This window comes from Amia ocellicauda, chromosome 17, assembly GCF_036373705.1.
Source record: "Amia ocellicauda isolate fAmiCal2 chromosome 17, fAmiCal2.hap1, whole genome shotgun sequence".
NCBI lineage: Eukaryota > Metazoa > Chordata > Actinopteri > Amiiformes > Amiidae > Amia > Amia ocellicauda.
The window spans coordinates 24,540,688-24,563,341 of NC_089866.1; the positions used below are offsets into that span (position 1 = coordinate 24,540,688).

The 22,654-nt window shown below is 37.5% G+C and overlaps 1 protein-coding gene across 2 annotated transcripts in view; it reads right to left on the reverse strand.

Moving 5' to 3' along the window:
• The window catches only part of ttc28 (tetratricopeptide repeat domain 28), a 412,770-nt gene extending 391,202 nt beyond the window's left edge, over nt 1-21,568 (reverse strand). Inside the window, exon 1 of one of the 2 annotated variants that reach the window (XM_066689093.1) lies at nt 21,205-21,568. In XM_066689093.1, coding sequence (XP_066545190.1) covers nt 21,205-21,234 — 30 coding nt within the window. In that variant the 5' untranslated portion in view covers nt 21,235-21,568. The remainder of the gene's footprint in view (nt 1-21,204) is intronic. The other variant, XM_066689094.1, reaches the window with a different exon arrangement.
• Nucleotides 21,569-22,654: the final 1,086 nt, after the last annotated feature.

Genomic DNA, 22,654 nt, shown 5'->3' on the forward strand with positions numbered 1-22,654 from the left:
AGACAACATTAAAATAAGCACGTATAAAGGTTAGCCCACATTTTACTACCTACATTCTAAATACCTCCTAATACAATGAATGGATTCTACAGTATCTATTGTTTGGGCACTTTAGGTGTGTTCACATTTTTCTACATCCGATAGAAATATGTATTTTATTGTTAATAATAGTAATGATTCATATTTTAGTAATTATAAATCATGTATTAATTAATTCGATAATAATAATTATTGCTTTTTTTATAAAAGCAAAGTTTCTACAAGAACTAATGAGTCAGGCAATAAACATGTAGGCTAGTTTTTCCCCCATCTGCATTTAATTTCTTACTTGGTCCAGATTGGGAATCTGTGGGATTGTCTATTTCGGTTTAGATTGTTATGTGGCATGCTAACTATTAAAACAAACAAAGAAGGCTCCCGAAAAAACTCAGAGCGGTTTGCTTGGAAGAAAATAAATTAGTACAGGACCACACTCTGAACTCCTGTGTTAATGTAATATACCCTGTATCCAGATAACCACTTGTTAATGAGGAACACATAGAAGTTCATGAAACACACCAGATATCAACTTGATTAAACACAATTCTTATGAAATGGTACATAAGATTGGCTCCCCACATTCCCTTACACCACTAATTATATTCTTTCAAACAAACCCCAATCTCCTTAAACATGCAGTTGTTACATTTTTATGATGTTTAACATGAACCCAATACTACCAAAATAAATAAATAGAGTGCTTACATTACTAGAGCTATTATACTTATTACTAGATAATGCCGCTTCGGTTTCAATGGCAACATGGACCTTCAAAACCCAATCGGCATTGAAGAATGCATGCTTCCAGAATTCATCCCCATGAGTAAGTATTGTAGAAGTCTTCTTTGGTTGAATGGGTATTACATGGTTATATTTTTGATTCAACAAATTAAATATGAGGTCAAATTTCACAGCATGAAAAATAAAATAAAATAAAAAATAGCCTATTTGATTTCAGAACAAGTGGTACAACAATGATAACAGGAAAAGCAGTCGGCACTGGTTACCGCATGTCATAAAATGTACAACTGGCAAAACATTTGTAATGAGAACCTCGCTTATGTAATTCTGTGCAGACAAATTCAGTGATTGCTTCATGGAACGAGCTGGCTGCACTGCACTGCTGAGGCAACACAAACAAAACCTCAGAGTGCACACAAAGCTGTCTTATTTGATGACAAACAGTTTTCTGTTTTAAATTGGTGAATCCTTAAGGAAACCAGCTGCTAACATGCTTTTTGCATTTTGTCTTCTAGTCACAACCTATTCTATATTACCATATTTAACTTTGTGAAAAAAAAAATGATTGAAAGCTAGTTATGGAGATTACCATACACAGGCCTTAGTTAAAGGCAGTATTTTCTTAGTAAACAGACATTTTTTAGCTTTAGTGGTTAATGTATTAATACTATGAGTATTATAATTAGGTGCAGGAGCACTGCAGTAGGAATAGATTGATCCCATAGCTGTGAACAAGAGGAAAACAGTCTTTAAAAAATACATAAAACAGTCACAAAAAGAAAGCAAAATTAGAAGCATGTGTATAAAACTACTACAGAGTCATATAGAGTCAGTTATAAAGACCAATGTTTTTAGAAGCCAAGGGGTGTGAAACTCTGTTCATAGTGTTTGAACTCCACAGGGGGCTAGCTGGGAGACTGAAAGATGCATTTAGCTCTTGAAATCATACAAATTTACCATTTGATGAGAAGAAACCAAGACAGACATTTGTCCATGGCTAAGGCATTTCCTTCAGTCAAACTTGTGTTATGAGATTTATAAGACACAAAAGGATGTCAACTCCTTCAAAACCGAATAAACTCAAACAGACGTTTTTCCTTCAAAGACAAAAACATACTGCAGACAGTCCAGACCAATCGCTCATTCCTCAGGGCTCAACATATGTAAAGATTATATGCACAAGGCAAAACAGCATGAACTTTCCCTGGATGCTGTGATTTTCATCTTTCATTGGGTTCTTCATCGTGTAAAACCCTCAGGAAGGTGACGTGTTTGTTTTCCACTATGTTAATGACCCCAAACATTTAGGCAGACTGAACCTAAATGTCTTAACCAGAAACAAGAACAAGAGTTTGTAAATGGATGCTGTGAACTTAAACTTACCATAGAAATATGACGGAATGAGCTTGAGACAAGAGTAAAAATGAAGAATGCAAAACAACAACAGTTGACACTGGGGACAAAATTATTATAGATGGGGATGCACCCATTGAATTGTGGGATTGAAAGTCCAGGGTACTATGATTCATAAAAAGGAGGATTTACTTGCAAAAACATTTGTAGAAATGCCAGTGATACCCTAGTTGGACACAGAAGTGCTGTTATTTATGTATATCTTATGTACATATTTATTTAAGTATAAGATGTACAAATGATCTAATTCAGTTTCTTTTGGAATGGGGTTAACCTTGACCTGTCTAGAGTAAACAGAAAAATCAAGAGCATCAAACATTACAGAGGATTGTTCCATGATGTTTTTTGTTTTTAAAAATGGGCGAGGTGGAAAATATTCAGCGTTACCATCACCTTTACAATAATATTAAAGACATTAAAAACTATAACAACTTTATATGGGAGCCATCACAGTTAAACCGTTTCTGACAGTGGTTTACGTCTCCTTTTCTTTCAGTTATTTCTGTCTCTCCCCAATTACACATCAAAGTCCTTCTCTAATGCCCTTGTATTGTAGGGGCTACACCAACTCCTATCACACAGCTGGCAGTCAGGCTAATTCAAACAATGTGTTACCTTGCTGATACAGACAGCATTCACGTTCAAAGGAAGGGCAGACACTAGCGCTTCAATATGTTTCTAAGAGGTCTCCGAGCTGAGAGCCAGGGATGATTCTTCACAGACATGAAAAAGTTCAAATGTTGCCGAGGAGGGGAGGAAGGAGTCTACCAGGAAAGCCACTCATTCTTCATACCAGCGCATCGCCCACAGCACTTGACTCAGGTCATGGGGCTACATCAAATTCTTTCGAAAATGAAAACAACCCGTTTTTGGCATTGGCACAACCAAAATATCATAAGGTAAATAAAATCCTAGACTCCCAGAGGAACCCTGGGGTGTACTGTAAATGTTGGTGTTTGTATTTTGATAAAGAGGTGGCTTTACAAACGTTCTGCCCTGGAGCTCTATTACATTACAGCTTTTACACTAGTAAAGATTTTCTATCTTCATTAAACAATGACTTTCAGTCCAAGGCTATGGGTGCAAACTGTTTTCATTACCCCTCTGGGTCGTTTTAGCTGAGAATTGACTGATCTTCAGTATATGAGCACAACAGTAGCACAATTAGCACCATCATTTTCCAAATGATTCAGTAAATGAAAGGGCCAATGCATTTCAATTGAAGCCACTGAATTCTGCTACAACAGGGTGTTTTGCACAATAAGTTATAGCATCAGCAGCACAGATATCCACTGGGATAGGGATAGGGATAGGGGCAGGATTGCTTTTCTGTACAATAAAGGTGTTCAGGATAAGACCAAATGCAGTGAAGAACTGGGTTCATTCAAATGTCTGTAAGAGGTTAAACACTAACAAAGTATAGTGAAAAGGATATGATTAGATGGCAAGGTAATCAAACGTCCTCCGAAATGAGCCAAGATTACAAGTACATTTCACTGCCTGGTACAGATTAAAGAAGTAGAAAAACAAACACAAATTTTCTGCATACCAGCTAATCTCTCGACTGCAAGACTATACACTAGAGAAATGTATATAGCTTCCAAACAGAGAACATGGCCTATCTGCTGCCATAAGCAAGTGGAGGTGGTTAACACAGATTTTCCCTTCTTTGCATAACTGTGCGCACACTTTCACAGCTGCAAGCACTTACTATAAGCAACCTGGGCAAGACAAAAAAGAGTGTGTTGAACATCTTAAAAATAGCTTGCCAACGCAAATGCACTGAGAGTTTGTGGAAGAAAATCAAACCCGGTTTAATGACCAAAAACTGTTTCTTGTATGAGAAATACACCAACAAAAAGAAATCTATTTCATGCGGAGCGAGTAATAAAAATCAATCATTGGGTCAGGATATACGAAGATGTCGGTTTCATTATTGACAATCCAAACATCTAGAATGGACACCATGAAAACTTAAATCTTAGTTTTTGTTGAAAGAGGGAGCTGCCTCCCGTTGGGTGGTCTCTGGCAATAGCTAATGTGAAAGCGCCTGGGAGATGTACCTCCTTGTCCGTTTTGCTTTCCACTGAACCTTCCTCATCTGACTATTGTGCTATGCAGACTTTGCACATGCTCAAGGGATCTAGGGCAGTCACTACAAATAGGCTCCTGATTGTCAAACAATAAGCAGATCCTCCATCAAAATATTTCCTGTTCCTCACTCCTATGATAACAAGTCCAATATATACATAGTACTTTGAGTCTACAGGAAAAAAAAAGCCTGGGGGGGGGGGGGTTCTGTCTTTTCTGTCTGTGTCACATGGTCAATGAAGACTTCCTCTCTTTAATCATCCCTCTGTATTTGATGGAAGCTGTACAAACATGATAGTGGGATTTACTTATTTTAATAAAACCTTTCTGAATATATTCAAGGTTTATATCCCTCTTTTCCCAAAGCAGGCCTCCAGGCTACTGCTACCTGTCCAATTTAAGTGGTGGATTTTAGCCTCTGAGTCATGACCAAATAATGACAATGGTTTCCTTTTGGAGCAGAAGCTTCAGATCAACACAGCGTGATATGTTCAGTTTTTTAAATAAGAGGCAGATGAAATAACTGCGAAAGAGTGAGTAAAAAACTGACCACTATATCAGTCTCTGAAAGGTTTTTTTAAGGGAGATCCTGGTCAGTGTGGTGGTATCTGCTTAGAATCCTTGTTTGAATTCAGGTATTTTCCAGGGATTTTGTTTGACTACAGAGCTGCCCCTACTAAATGTAGTGGAGTGCTAAATGCTTCAACCTGTTACAATTGAATTCAGCTCCTCACAGCTGATCGACTCCCAGCATGACACACACCAATGGCAGGCACAGAGCAATTTCCAATTCAATCACAATGCACTTGTCTCAACCCATGGCTGTAACCATGCCTGCGGTACATCCTTAACTTTTAATCTCTTCTTATTTTAATTGACTTAAGTCCCCTTTTTCCAGGAGAGTTGTTTCTGGATTAAAAACAAGCAAAAGCCTGATAATTTCATAGATAAATATTTGAAGTTCGGAGTCAATGATATAACAACTGCAGCTGATAGATCTTATTAGAATTGGGCTTTTGCTCTCTGAATTGTTTCTCCTTCAGTGAAGAACCATGGGGAGTTTCACAAATGCAGAGAACGAGAGAGAGAGAAAAAACTTGCTACAAGAATAAGCAAGGCTGTGTTTGCATCAGCTGAAGCTGAAAATGTACTAATGATCCATTTTAATATTGAAATTGTATTATTTCCACTCTTGTTTTTAGATACTTTTTTTTTTTTTTTTTTTTAAATAAAACTCTCATTCCAAGCAGGATTAACCCAATACCACAACAATATCTTTCATCTTTCTCAAAACATGACGGTATCTTTTAATAATCAGGAATGGGAAAGAATTTGTGGGTGTTTATGAAAATACATAAACCTCAGTCTTTGACACAGAGGGGCAATTTACCTAATGGTCTAAACATACATAAATATGAAAAAGTATATATAATAGATTTAAATCAGGGATGGACATAACACACTGTTTGCAAAGCAGTTGGAGCTGAATTTACAATCTGCAGGATCAGCTGTGCTATGCATCTTCATTTAAAAAAATTGTATTTTAAAATCACTGTCATTAAAGGAGCATACAGCTCATAAAACCAGAAAATACTGCACAATGGGAAACTTATGTTCATTAATCCCTGATTTAATTACTATAAACCTAAGTTCTGGGTTTTCCCTATTGACTTTAAGTTACATTTAAATTTCATCAGACATTTTGTAGAAAGGACTGGAATTGTCACCCAGCTATCAGCAACTGTAATTTGACTTAATTCAGCTAATTCCATCAATGTCAGCTGTTCATCCTTACTTGAGTGGTTGGGAATTGTTTTGGTAAGTATTCACTTAATTACATTATTCATGTTTTCTGTAAACCTTCTATTGGAAGTTTCCACAGGAGATTGTATGACTTCATCTTCTTTTGTACCTAAAAACAACTGCATTCCTTACAGACATTCAACTAATACTGTTTGGAGAAAGCAAGGATTAAAACCAACCGTTTCTTTCTCAGTGCTGGACGTTTACTCAAGAAAGCCATCAGATCTGAAGACAAGCCCAGCTGACAATTTAAACTACAAAAAACAACCATAAAGCACCCAGTAGGTTTTTGTCAACTGCATCTACAAACATTATTGAAATGAATTATTGAAAGGTGACATTTACCGAAGGACTAGCAATATTCATATTCATTTAAAAATATCAGCTTTGCTTTTAATTGTCATAAGAGGAATTAGCCATTTGTAGTTGTTCAATATATTATGAAAAGTACTTAAGGAAGTGGGATAACCAAAAATGTTTATACTAGTAAGGATCTTAACGAGGCAAATATTTTATTCTCCTTTGGATACAGTTTGTAAGTACATTAATTTACCAAAAACTCCCCTCACCCTGTATGACTTCTCTTAAAATTGGACATCGAGGAATACCATCTGGTACTTACATGTCCCCAACACACAGCATATGTATGAAAAAACCTCTCTGAACTTCGTGTAATCCCACCAATGCAGAGGTTTTCACCAATGAATTAAAGTGCCCTCTCCTGTCAAAAAAAGCAGTATATCCCCAGCTTGAAACACATTCAAAATGTGCAACAGGCAGAAAAATTAATTGGTTATTTAAATTAAATCTTATTCATAATGAAATTTTACTATTGTATTCACTGATATGCTGCACATGACAATAATTTTCCTTCAGTTAGTACTCTGTGTCCTCCTTTTGCCTCTCTTATAGAATTTTTTGCATTGGTTGAGATTCCTCTCCCAACCCCACTCTCTCCCCCCTATTCTTCAACACGAGTTAACTCCAGTGCATTCAAACTGGACTTCTTGGCAGCATCAATTTCCTTCAGATCCACCCATTTCAATAACACTGAATACAGGTCAGGAGACTGAAATGGTCAATCCTGACCACTGACCCTTTAACTCCCAAACATGATAAACCAATGCCCACTCCCAATGTAGGTATAATTTCACATGTTTGACCTGGCATTTTTTGTCCGATTTAAGTTTTCTTCAATGCGGCACAGGACCATACTGAGCTAAAGCAGATCCACACCAAACTGGTTGCTATTGTTCTTGAGTCAGTTATATTTCTAACTATTAACTATATTAAATAAAATAAACATTATATTAGCTGACTCATAAGAGAATCAAATGGATTTTAGTAATGAAGTACTCCAGCTGGAATGAGACCCAGAAAACAGAGTCTGACTACCCTATTATACACCTTGCATTTTTTAAATATAGAAATTAATACAGACCTACTATCTGCATCTTTTTGTCAATCATAGAACCATAGGATCCTGTTGAGGGAGTTAGCAAAGTTTTCCTTTGTATATTTTAGCATTCATTACGAGCATTTGTATAGTTTTGTGCAATGTGTAGAGAAGAGGCTTGCATCTTGACCTATCTACACAGATCTTGTTCCTCATTCAGGTTTGCTTCTTTTATCATTTTAATACTGCAGGTTATGCTAAATCATTGTGTAGGTTCTTTGTTGCCAACAGACTCCAAAGTCTTCCCGCTGCAGCATATTACAAATTTGTAAGCTGTATCGCACTCTTTAGCTTTAGATAAGTAATCTTTTAAAGGGATACCACACCACTATTGAAATGACAATATCATGCTTTTGTCAGTGATTACCCATTACTGATGTAGCTGTTGTTTTGTAGAGAAAATACAGTAATTATGGAAAATCTTCTGGGGAATACATGTCATTAAGTTCAACAATACACATCATTCATTGTACTGATGTACAGATCATATATTATTTGTACTCTGTTGCTTATTTACTTTCATTTACTGCCAAGAAGTAACATTGGCTGCTTGGGACTTCTCAATGTGATGTTTTGCCACTGGCAGTTAATGACGGCTTACTAATTTGTATCACACTGTCCCTGCATTGTGTTAGATCATTGCACTACCAGTCTACCTCTTTGCTGTGGATTTGGCATGGGTTCTGTCAGTTGTTGGGGTTTTTGAATGTGGTGAACAATTCTTAAGCCAACTTCCAAAAACTCAAGAAAACAAAATCCCTTGTGATTGCACCAGAGAGGCCTGACAGAGCTAAAATGCAGTGTTTTTCTGTTAGAGTAGTAGTTCATTGCTTGAAGAAATATTTATTGCCCGAGGCAAAACTAAACTGAATGCTTGCCAACCTGACCAGAACGTGTGTGATTAAACCCAAATGAATTTGATTCCTCCCTCTATAGCTCATTTGTCTGCCTGGTTGTTCACCCATTGCACTGCCCCGTTGAAGACTCTCTCTGTTAAATATAGCTACCGCATGTTCAAAGAATTGGAAAATAACAAAAAATACAAAAAGCCACAATGGCTTTAGACAATATACTGAAACCAGTTGTACTGTCAGAGTTATATATCTCAGGGTACATTATTTCAGCTACATACATTAAATATAATTAAATTAATTAATTTTCCATGATATGGATCAGTTTTTATAAGTGGCCTGTTTTTAGGCTGTATTATTACTTTTCACAGCTAATATTTCTGTCTTGTGAGTTAAGAGGTCTAATTAACTGATGCATTTTGAAAGCATGGCAGAGCTGATTTAAGCGTATAAATCCTCAGGACATCTGTTATTTTGACGCTGCCTGGAGAGGGAAACCATATCATTGTTTAAATAAGCAGGATGAATATAGAAACTATTTTCAGCTTCTACGCTCATTTCATCCCGAGAGTAGGTTGCACAAACAAAGTGCACTAGGCTTTATTCATTCATTTCAGGTGATAAGGTAAATGTAAATGCAAAGAAATGTAAATGTTTGTTCATATGGCTCCAATATAATCCTAACACTAACCTTCTACTTATAACACTGTAAGTGTCACAACAATTTCACTGAAAGTAAATCAAAGGAGCAAGTCACCTTTCTTGAAAATAAATATAAACTACATACCCTCTCTCTTAAGACTGGAATATTGTAGGAAAATGAAAGACACAGCATCTACGTATGCAACTGTGTTATCCAGCCAACTAATAATCACAAATTAAGACACATGGTAATTATATACACAATTTTAAAAGCAGCATCAAGGGACCCATGAATAAGCTTTTGCAATACCTTAATTTAATTTTCATTATGCATTTTTCTGTCATTACATTGTCTACTATTACCTGACTACAGTAGAACTGCATAGCAGAACCAGATGACAATCCAAAAGTCTGGATTAATTCCCATAAAATCCAGTTATAAAGCGAACAGTTTCATCCTCACAAACATATTTATGGTTATTATTCTTGCAGGTATGACACGTCTGGAAAGAATGTTATATGGCACGACGAAGATGGTTCATAAATACATTCAGCTCCCTTTTCCTATGCCAACAGAAGATCTACGCTGAATTATATTCAACTTTGACATTGCGGACCACGAGTTTGGCCCCTCATTCAAATTCCAGTCATTCCTAAAAATGAAAAAACTAAACTCACAAGAAAAGCTAAATCTATGAATACGAAAGCACTGTGGCAAATATCAGCAAACGGTGTCTTTGGTTGACTGCTCTCTCCCAATACATTGCAGTTTGCAATATTGCAGGGGTTTTGTTCTACTCCTGAAGTATAGGGATTCTGAAGATTCATGGCAGTTCTCTGTTTCAATGCATCAGTAGCCAGTCCAAAATTGTGAAAAGCTGAAGTTTAAACCATTTCATATAAATGTAGGACACCACAATGAACAGTACAGAAAGCGGTGAAGAAATCGCTGCATTATATACCGGCTTCTCAAATGAAGACGCCATGACTCATGCAGGCCACTGCAAGGATATAATCCAACCAACACATACGTAACTGTGGGTCCCCACAGTGCGACCCTCTCCATGATATATCAACAGCACACCCACAAGGGGATGGAGCTGACATGCAGAGGCCACCGAGACACTCGAATTAAAAACAACTGACGTATCGCCAGTGTTGTTGCAGATGCTTTCATTCATGGACAGGACCCCCCACAATTATAACCGTCTTGGTGACAACAGAGATCTTTGGCTCCAGAGTGACTCGTCTGGTAAAAGCCACCGCGGAGTGCAGAACAGGAGACAGGAGGTTGTCAATTCCAATGCAGGCCATGCAACTAACCGATTGTGGCGGAGCGCTCCCAAGGGGACAGCCCACAATTTGGCCGATCACCATGTGGGTTGAGTAGGCTGGAGTCCACTGGGGTAACCTTGATTTATAGTTTATGTGTCCAACAGTCCAAGGTGACGAAATCCAAAGTGACTTCCAGATGTATTACTGTTAACAGTATATTGTGTGTTGCTCTTGCATTCAGGCCTTGGTCTGTCACATGGTACAGATACTGAATGAGTCCTGTATCAGAACGGTAATTACCCAACAATGAGTGTGGTTGCATGGTAAGCACTAAACACATTACTAATCTTTGCTCCAACCTTCCCTTCAAACCTTAAAAAAAAATCCACAAAATTAGAGACAATAAAAGAGAGAAGTCATCTGAGGAGACGAAGTGAAATTTCACAGTATGAAGTTATGACACAATCTGTGGCCTGTGTTACTATCACACTGTTGTTAATAACATCCTAGAAGAGTTCAATTACATTTTTGCAGCTGTAATCATTTGGTATTTTATCCTCAAGAGTTGGTATATTCCAGATAACTAAGATGCATAGCCTCAACTGGCATAAGTGGAGAACAGAATCCAGCAACAACTTTAAGACTCATCTCAGCAGCTAACCATTGTACATGTGACTACTTATCAGAGAACGGGTAACGGGCAGAATGAAACAGTTTGAATCGAGTTCAGAATCCCCTCCATCAAAACTATTTGCTTTGGCCTGTAATTTAATGGAACAATGTGGTCTTGACCTTTGGTGCACCACATAGTCGTTATTTTGCACAGTTTGGATTTCTCTCTGGATATTTTGCTAATATTTTGGACTCCAGCTGTGTGTGCTGACATTCTCCCCTGCCATAGCTGACACTTTGGGTGAAGGTCCATGGGTGATGGGCTGCATAGCTGTTTTCTTACTTATTGACAGTTGCAGACTCCATTCTGAGTTTAAGAATAACACTTTGGTTTGTGGAAATCGAAGAGTAATATTCACAAAGAATAGCTATGTAAGATTTATGCGTCAATGAAGGCCCATCGAAAGAAAAAGTAACAGTCCAAGGTATGCTTTTCATTGTTTTCCAAAAAGTTGTTAAGAGAAATCATATTTTTAGCTCTCAAAATTGTTTGGTAGCAAATGAAGGACAATGATCCTCTCCAGCTGGAAGACTAAATGTAACCACAGCTTCAATTACTAGTTTTCACAAAAACTTAAGTTTTAAAGACATCTGACCATTCTAGATGCCCCCTAGAGTTTTTGCTCTTTTTAAATGTCTTTGGACATAGAGTCCTAGAAGGAGACTCATATATATATAGCCAGCCAGTTACAGGAATATATCCTCTCTGACTCCTTCCTCACAGTGGCAGTTGTTGCACCCCATTAAAAGCTAAGGTAATTGTTATCTAACCATTGAGCCTGTTTCTATCAAAACCACAGGGGTTGGATAGCCATGCTACATGAAATATCTCCCATCAACCTCTCTTCTGCCACGGCTACCAAAAACAGAGGAGCAATTGCTATGCAACCACCTTATGTAACCTTTTGTTTGAGAAAAGACTTTACAAGGTGTGAAAGCACACTATAAACGCCACACAAATGAGAATTCAGGAGTTCGGACAACGCCGCTAGACATGTAGCAGAGCGTTTAATTTGACCTAGACTCACGTAACTGAGGAGACGACCTGGCCATGAGGACAAGGCCATTGGAATCTACTGCAGAGGTGGAGTTGGGATGGATGCAAAGCATGCTGGGAAAGTGTGTTTTTGGCGGATACTTATGCTTGGGAGGGTAGAAGGCAGACACGAAATTGTGGTTGTCCTTCTCCTGCACTTCAAGACACAGGGAAAGAAAGTCTCCTCTGAAATTTTCAAAATTTGTTTTGCAATCTAGCTGATCACCACAATGGTAACATTTATGATAAATAACTAAGTAAATAAATAGCCAACATAAATAAACTGCTTTTGCAAAGAACAAAATAATAATAATAATAATAATAATAATAATAATAATTTGGAGTAAACCCCATTGAACCCCAAAACTCCATTCCAAAGATGAAAGATGTGCTGGGCATGACATCCTTGAAGGACCACGGATTCCACTGAAGTAACGAGGTTGTTATCTTTTTATTGATAGAGGCGCTTAGAAAATCAAGAGTCTCTCTATGAAAAGTAAACAAAAACATAGTTCTCATACATCCAGTCGAGCACAAGATACTCTTAAATAAGCTACTCATCTCCACTGAGCACTGCTCCTTCTTGGCCTGTTGATGAAGAGATTTAGACAGTTTGAAAAGAACACAAAGCAAAAATAAAATTTAAAATAAATCAACACTTTTGTTTAAAGAGCATCTATGCTCTAATCTCAACATTTGCAGGAGTAGATATGAATGCAACCAGAACTAGATGTGTTTTTTCGGCTTTTGTTTTCAGTTTTTGATCCCCCCCACCAAAAAAAAATGTGGTTTGTTGATCGACTATGTAGGACTGATTTGCAAATTAAAGAACAAATGGACACCAAACCGTGGCTAGTAAACTACTACATGGTCAAAGCTGCACAAGACAATGTTTCTAAAGCAGCTGAAGCACCCTCTTATTACAAGCAACAGCAACTTTCTATTTGGTGCAGCTGGCAATAGAAATTAGTGTTGCCGAGCTCTTAGAGTTAGAATGCAAAAGTCAACTGCTTTACAACAAGAGACTATCCAACATCTATTGTCCTTCAAGACCACAGAGTCTTCTAGCTTTCATTCCACCTGGATTCCCAGTTACTTCATTAATACAATTTTCCTGATTGAACTAAATTAACCCTTGTGCCAGGCGATGATTTAGCTGTTCAGGGAATGATTTACAGAGACCCATAAAATCTGCTGCCCCACAGTCCATGTGGAATCGAATTAAAAAACAATGATGTTCACAAACTATCGAAGACCTTGGTGAAAACAAAAATAAAATAAAATAAATCAAGACTATTAAATGATAGTAAGACTAAGACTAAGCTTCGTGCTTCCCCGTCCCCTCCCTGGTTTTAGAAGACATTGTCTAGACCCAATGATTGGCAGGAATTGTTTAAATGTTTATTTAAGATTGTAGTGAAAACAAAGTCTCTGAATTATGTATTTTAAGATGCCACCATATGGTAGCTCAAATTCAAAGTCAGATCAGTACAAGTCATTGTTTACAACAAAACACATTAAAGACCTTTTTCAGACTCAGCACACCAAGTTTAATGCAAAGCTTTGTGGGCAACCTTGGTCTGGACTACATTTTTCTTTAATTAAAGTATGTAGCATGGAGCTCCAAATTCAAACACAAGCTGTCACCACAAGTGAGAGTAAATAAAATGTAAAATGGAGAATACATTTGGAAAGAAAAAAAGTGACAATATGGATATTGTATTGTAACAAAGATAGTGGTTATAAATACAAGAACACAAATTATTTTAAGATCAGAGCTTTAGTTCCTGGTTCACTAATGTGCTAGCAGGCCTGAAAGATCATAGCCTTTCACCTTTTCTTAGTAATATAATAAAGACAGTAAAGAGACAGTCACCTCATAAGAGTAATGATTGCTCAGCATGGCTTTGTTTCTCTAAGCAGAGCATACAGCTGGGGAGGGTATGTGTTTGTATGCGTTGGCTGATAAATCAATGAAACATACAACACAAAAGAGGTTTATTTCACAGAACATGTGTTTTCTTTTCTGATTATATGAAGGATTTCAAACGTCCTCTTTCCCCAAAATTACTGCAGCCGCTCCAATAGGATTCCGTGGCTGCCAGGGAGGAATAGCTGAGTGCACCATTTGCTCTGAATTTCACCCCAAAAGCACTTCCTGCCAAAAATAGACTTTTTGTAAGTGTTGCAATACACACTGTGTTCCTGGACATGATTATTTTTACAATTTCTAAGAAAACAATGTTCCTTGCATTTGCTTTCAGTGTACCTCTACATGAGTGGTATGTGCTTTTCTCAGTAATAACTGGTGTCTCGTTAGAAACTGAAACATGGGTGTGTACCATGAGCTCATTTATCAGACTATATAAATGTATCTAAAAACAAGAAATGTTCAGCTATAATTAGACGGAATACAAATGTATATATTATATTTTACTACCCTGCTCTTTATGTACTCAGGAATCAGAATGCTACTGACAAACAGAACAAGGCTCAAGTCTCTTCCCCATTCCCACTACATATCTGATCTTCCAACAGATAACCTATTTTGTTCACTACAACCGGATACAACTGTGGAATTGATCAATAGTATACAGAACCTTTCTTTCATGCACATCATAAATAGGAGGGGCTTTATTTGAATGAAACTTACACTATGGGAACAGTTTCATTAGGAAAATGGATCCACTACTTCCAACTCCTCAACCCAAGAGTGTTAACCTCTCAGGATTAATTAACCTCTTGTTCATTTGGACAAACGGACATATTTGTAGCCAGTTTTCCTAAGGCTGACAGAAACGCTGTACAGCAAGATCTATGAAAAGAAACCTGGATGAACCAGATAGTCCATAGTCTTTATGATTAATGACCGGCATCGATGAAGTTGCCAAAGAATTAGGATTTAGGAACCTTCAATGATTTAAGTACCTTTTCCAAATCCAACAAAGTCCACTGCAAAACCATAAAAGTGTCTAAAAGTAGGGGGAAAAAACACACTGAATCTTGTGCTCTGATCTTAAAGGAAATTGACAAAGGATAAATCAGAATCGTTTTATAACTCAAGGACTGCAAAGTTTAATGAGATGATGGGCGTCTTTCAAAAGGTGGACTAGAAGAAGTAATTAGAAGACAGACATTAAAAGCATTAAGGGCAAGCTAAAGACATTCTAAGAATAGCAAGAAGAGCAAGATGAAATCCTAACAAAATTTGAAACAAAGAAATAAAGAATCCACTACAGTGAGCAGGCCAATGAAAAGGAATTAAAAAATGACAGAAGATGAGACAAACATACGCTGAAAACAAAATGTGCAATATCTGCATCTTCAAATGGGGAAGTGAATAATATAGTTGGGGTGGGGGAAGAAATGTACCAGATGCCAACAGAACAATCCATAACCTTTGTTAATGTATATTTTTTATTAGCAATTCAGCAATAACATATCTTTAAGGTAAATATAAACAAATGTCAATGCCACCACAATATCTTTGTATTTGAAAGAGGTCTTTATTACCCATAAGACCTAGGGAGCTGGCATAAAACATGGTGTCTGTTCCTCTGTGGTGTTAAGAGGCATCTACCATCTTCTAGCTTTTCTACAATTCATAACCAGTGTTTCTGAGAAGTACAGTCAAATACAAACTGTTTTTCCTCATTTGCATAAGTTTAAATGAAAGATAACGGCAAAGTCAATACCACACTCCTAACTGTTAATACAGGAAATGTGTAAAGTGGTCTTATTTGAATTTTGTACAACTATCTGTGCTTGATAGTCATGTTTCCTAGATCAAGATGTGTCAGGGAATTTCCATGTCATCCATACATTTTTGTTCATGGTGCAAGTGATGGCAAAAACTGGTATTTGCATACAGATGAAATTCATATTTAAGTTGAGCAGAATTTTAATTTTGAATCACTACCATAAAGATTACTGTATTGAAAAATCGTACTGTGCAATCCAAATAATATTAAAAAAATATATATATTTGGTTTCATGTGCAAGGGCAAAGCTTTATCTTTATACGGATTACTAAACACACAGTCCGGACAATTTAACAGTTGTCCCAGTAGTTTTTACTCACTCCCAAGGTGATTCTGTTCTGACTGCAGTGTGCATATATAGAGCACCTGATTGGGTTTCATTAGCGTCTTTGTTTTCAAGAATGGCAAACTTGGCTCCCGGGGCTGGGCAGAGCACCAGCAGCAGGGAGATTTATTTAAAGCAGATGTTCTTCTAAGGCATGTATGCTGGTCCTGTACCTTTGAACTCAGAAATTGGGACTTTTCTGATAGTGGGACACAGAAAACGGTTTAGATTCAATTCAGTTTTTGTCAGGACCCGGTGATGGGGGCAGCTTGGGGTTACAGAGATACACATTGCATAATGTTGCAGCAGCTGGAATATTTCGGTGATCAGTTGGATTAAGCACTGGGGTACTAAACTTTCTTCTGTTTTTTAAAAGCAGCCCATCCAAGGAAACAGCTGTTCCAGATGTTTCCGTGCATGTCACATGATGTTGCAAGGATTCAGAGGATGTATCATGTCCTCCAAATTCATTAAGCGTTCCAGGTATTATGATAAACATCCTCTTTTGCCGGGTAAAAGCAGTCAGAATATATAGCCCTAGCGCCAACATTGTTTGTCATTTATTTAGAAAATGTTTTATTTTAAAAACAAGACATCCCCGATGTGCCCAGTTTCTAATTTTACATCAGAAATCTGGCAGGCTTAAAAAAAAGAGAGCATTGTATGCTTTCCATTCTGCACAAATATGTGTTCTCATACAGGTTTGAAGAAAATATTAGGTTTTTAAATCATTTTAAAGGCTGTGTTAGTTAGTCACATACAATTCAAACACAGCATCAGAATGAACTGTATTCTTTATTATTGGTATGGATAGGTATTACAGGTGCAAAGGAATCTTGGAAGCAATACAAATGTTAAATTTAATGCTTGGGTGTTTAACTCTGAGTTTATGATACAGCTCCAGAGGTTTAAACTAGAGTACAACATTAGCACTCAAAGAAGGCTTGAGGAAGTGTGTCTTACTCCCACTTAACATAACAGGTTCAGAAAGCTCATATTTGCCTTGATTTGTCAACTGATTGGACGCTAGATTCAATGTTGTGTACTTGCCAGGGGTTGTGGTTGCTTGGCCTATTTTAATGCACGTGTGAGAGGATAACTGCAGACAGACACACTGCCTCACTCAGTTCATAATGCTCATCACCATATTTCATCAAACACAGAAGCAGAGCAGACATAGGAAAATGTAAGAACCACCTAGGAGACCGTCACAGCGAGCACCAAGAGCATGCAGGCTTGTAGACACCCAGGAGTAGCGGCTGCACAGCCAGACAAACACACCCTTGGCAGACTTCACCTGGCCCAGTGCCAATAAAGCTTATGAACTGTCACATTAGTGTCTAGCATCAGGTATAGCGTCAGGTCCAGCGTGTGCTCTTCACCAAGGTTTGCCCAAGAAAGAGCCAATCGGGATCTCAAATGAGGGGCCTTTAAGAGTTAAAGCTCATTTTCTGTTATACTGTTGTGGGTGGTAGTCACCCCTCTTTAAAGTCACAGTGACTGAGCTGTGTAGACGTCATGTCTTGATGATGGAAATCATTCTTGGCAAGTTGACTTTTGATACAGGACAGTCATTTAAGCCCATGAGAGTCTGGTTCTAAAGTTACTTTTAAGACCATGTGATCACAATCAAGAATTTTGACAGGCCCCCTTCTGCGTCTCGGATATTACAGTGTAAAAATTTGATGAAACGATAAAAAATAACTGAGATGGTATCATCAATTAATAAGTTACTATTTTGATTATATTTTTAAAAATCTAACTTGTGGTTAGAGTCAAGTTTTTAAGACCTGAATTGTCTCAAAGTTTCCCACAATTAAGGGAGTTACTGCAGTTGGAAACTATGTAAATGTAAGGACAAGTTACAGTAAACTGATGTCAAGAGCCCAGTTTAAAGCTGTAGAGGAGCTAAATCTTTAACCAGATTCAAATCTAGGCTAATGGAAGAATCAACTGCAAAACTACTGTTTCATCTTTACTTGAGAATTATCATCAGAATACCCTGGTGTCATTCTGTAGCCAAAAAATAAATTACTAGCTTTTTCCTTGAAGAGCAGGCAGCTTGTTATTTTAACTCCACTTTAGATGTAAATTCTAAACAGAGACACACGTTTCCTTTTCCTTTCAGTCCCAGCCAAGGAAGAGACCTACAGTCTAAAAAGCTACTGGGTTTTAGGATGCATAAGGTTATTCAGGGCACAAATCACATGAAAAATATATACATGCAGTACTAGGCTTTTAAAATATTGTTCTGTGGCTAGGAAGGACATGTCCAACTATTATCAAACTGACAAACAAAAACATTATATTTAAATCTTTTGCACCAATTTTGCAACAGTAACTTTTTACCAAAATTATGTTTGTTTTCCAAAAGCATCCATACTGAAACTTGGCCAGCTGCTTCACAGAAATAAGGGAAAACAAATAGAATGCATTTTTTTGTTTTGTTTCTTGCAAAATGTAATTTGGTTTTCCAGAAAGGAGAAAAACAAATGTGCTGTTTCATGGCTTCAGACAAACCACAAACCAAATAGCTCATATATTTTCAGAATATTGGGGATTCTATAAAATGAACATAAATGTTGTGCATTACAGAAAAACTGTTTTAGTATTCCAACTTGAAAATATACGAAAATAACTGAATCTATTTAAAATCACAATACATTAATAGGAAAAACTACAACCATTATAAGAATTAAAAATGCAGTTAAACAGCCATTGTGCTGGATATAAGGATTTTCCTATCATCGTTATAAAAAAGATATTTTAAAAATGCTTGAATATAAGCTGATCATGGAAGTAAATGCAAGGAGCTACAACATCAGACTAAATAATTTGATTCCAAAGGCCACAAATCAGAGCCAGAAAGCAGACTACCGCCATATGACGGTTTAAATAGAAGCCTGGGCCGCTTACTTCAACACTTCTCATGAAGGAACTCATAAACTATGACATTGAAATTAAAATCCTTTATTTGATTTGGAAGTGTCTAGAATGAATTTCCCTCCAACCATCCACAGAGTCAGCAAAAAGTGAACAGTAGTTCATAGGACCATAGCCTTGTTAACAAACACACAAGTTTGAACAGCAGTTATATTATCCGAGATCTCTGAGCATTTTTTCTTAATAAGAAAAATGCTACGTTTTTTTGTTGTTGTTGTTTTTGTCCACATTTGTGTACATGATATTGCAATTTCTTGTTTTTCTATTATTTTGCACCTTGCAGGAAATGTATATAGAAATTGATGTAATGTGTAAAAAGCTTAATCTAGCTGGTAAATGTATGTACCGGTATTTCGGACACTTGAGAAGGTAATACCTTGTTTGTGCTAGCATCTTGGATTAAAAATGTGTGAAACTATTAAAAAAAAAAAAAAAAACTGAAGACATGACAATGAAAGTAGCTGCCAAAGGGTGTCTGTCATTGAGATGGCACTTTTCAAGAAAAGTGCACAAGGACACCACACGCATAAATCCTAACCAACAGAAATACAACAAGAAATGAAAACCGCATTTGAAAATCTGAAACAAAGGGAGTGGGACCAAATTGTTTGCTCTCCCATCAATCGGTAGATTGGTCAGTGGACAGAAACGACAACACATCCTGGTTGAAGGTGGACAAGGTGTGTATTAAATAAATTAAGTATGCAAAATCACTTCTAGGGTGAATGGGGAATGTTGCATTTGAATTTCCTTGTAATGCAATTTGTGAAGTAGGCCCCATAGATAAGTTGCAGTTGCAGATTTTATAAAAGGCTGCGTATAAGGTTTGTTCTTGGGTGAATCAGGTCTGTGCCCAATCTACCCTCAACTAACCACCTCACAGAGAGCTGCAGACAAGCTTTGTTTAACAAAGCAGAAGATAGTAGGAGCAACGTTCACATTTTGTGGTTTCTGTTCATTCAAAATAACTTCCTTAATTGAAAGCATCGCCAGAAACCCAGTCTGTGTGCCCTCCAGTGACTTTAACCCTATGCCTAAGTTACCCCATCAGGAAGGCAAAGGAGACTTCTCTTGCTAACAAAAAACATCTCCGCTTCCCCTTGATGTGAGTTTGCAAGGTCACTACCAATTATGGAAAATGTAATGCTTTGTTTAATGTCATTACCAATCGTCTAAAACAAGACTGCCCAGGTGGAAGCAGTCTTTTTAATTGTTATTTTCCCCCCTGGTATTTATTTCAAATAAATATTTTACAAGAAAGAGGAAAAAAGTAACTTATTCCTTGGTAAGTTTTTACATTCACTTGGCAAATCATGTTTTAATAATGTGTTTCAATTACAACACATGCTTTCAAAACACAAGAAGAATCCCTCCCCAAGAGAATCACTCTAAACCTTTACTGTACAATTTTAATCGCATTATAACCGAGTTCCTATACTTGGCACTGAACTAAACCTATATATTAAAATACAAACAAACATGCTATTTTAAAAAGGGAAGAGTTACCGCCCACTTTCACTCTTACCAACTACCTTTTAAATGAGTACCACCTGCTCTGACCAACCCCACAGAGACAGTGCCCAACAAAGAGCGACATTAACGGGGTCACCTAAATGCGTAGGTATTGTACAGGCATGCAGGCACTCTTAACTGAGCCCTCAAATTACAGTTTCTCTATGAACAAATTAAGCTCGCTTCCACTGTACAACCTTACCATCCAACCCCCAAACCAAACACTGGCTGCGTCACTGTAGCGCAGATGCCCGCAGATCTGCAATTTTCCACCAATCACATCACGAGCAAAGTGCAGAACTGCGCAAATCTGCGCCACAGCGACGCGACCTCGGCCGAATACGCGACAATGTTCCCCTCTCTACCCAAGTCCGTTACAAATGTATCAAGTCCGGCATACATGTCAAATCGTTATCTGACAGGGTTATTTTACAATACGTTACAGACAAGCGACATTTTTCTTAAATATGACAAACTTTAAGAACCCCCCCTCCTCGCGTATGACGTTTACGGTACATTACGCTGGATATCAACAAAGTTCAACAAATATCTCAAACTTCGTCCATTTAGCTTCTCGTCACAAGCGAAATACAATCCCAAACCAATGCAGCCAAGAAAAAAAGCCTTCATGAAATCCGTTTTACCTTTTCTCTTCTCGCTCCTTGCTTCTCCATCCTGCTTTCGTTGGCTTTACTAATATCCAGCTATTGCAAACGGGGGAACTTTCATCCCATGATATTTTAAAACGACTTCTTCCACAGCCGGCCCAATCCTCTTGCCTTGCGTCTTTCCCTTCTGGATGTTGTGGAAGTTGTTATCCCCTGAAGTTGTGTTTGTAGTGTCCTCAAAATAACTTTTCCCAGAAAAAGTTCGCCATGTTGTCAAATCCCGTTTTTTTTTTTTTCTCTCCCCCTGTTGCTATAGCGGATCTGGTCTCCCTACGGAGGCGGCTGAATGGGAATGGATATGGCCGCAGCAGCGGAGGTTTCAGCTCCTTCGCACTGAACAATGACATCAGCGGGGTTAGGTTACCCCGGCATAGGAGATAACCCAGTTACTGACTGTTGTTTAATATTTTCTGCACTTTTGAGACTCGGGTTTTTGTAAATATGATACATATACACACACACATATGCATGCATAAACACAAAAATAAGTTTAAAAAAGTCTGGGGGTTGGTGTGCATGCTTGCATATACGTTTACACACATATGCATGCATGTATACAAAAATTAATACATAAACTGTGCAAAGAGTTGAGGTTAGTAAATATGACTGCGTATACATGCACACACATATGCATGCATCTATACAAAAAATAAACAAACTGCAAAGCTTTCAGAGTATGAAACATAAACCAACCAATTTTGGCAAAGCAATTCTGCCAAATCTCCAAAACTCAAAAACATGTGATGCTGGTTCTCTCATTATTATTCAAAATACACTTAAAATCACTTGAAAGCAAACAGGAAGGAGCACGTGCAATGCCTGCAAATACACAAGCTTTGTTCACCAGTGTAAGAAATCAGGGCACCTGTCGATTCAATGTGATCTGTTTGTGGGCTGGATTATTTCAGTTGTCCATGTTAACCTCAATTAACAGAGGTTAATACATGCATATAGGCTAGTATATGAAGATATACACTATACATAAATAAGTGATATTGGAAGACATGTTTAAATAATACAGAACAATCAATTACTTTAAATGTCTGAATATTATTGTGACTAAATTGTATTGTCACACATCTAATTCAAGATTGAGATATTGCAGGCTTGATACAGATCTAATCATGTTTCATTTTAATTGAGCTGGTCAAGGTTAATACCATGCAGCATCTTCATTACAGGAAGTTTCAAGATACAGTGACATGTAAAATCAGAGTTCATTGAAGTGAGGCCTTCAGCAGGCCCCAAATACTGACCCCAGGTTTCTTTGTTCTTTCCAGCACTTTCTGAACATTAATATTAATTAATTAATAAGCATTCTGTTTTAGTAGATAAACGGCTCTTTCCACATCCAGTGCCCGCTGACGATTTGGCATATAGCAGTAAAGATGTCCTGAAAACTCAGAATGCCGCATCACAGTGACTG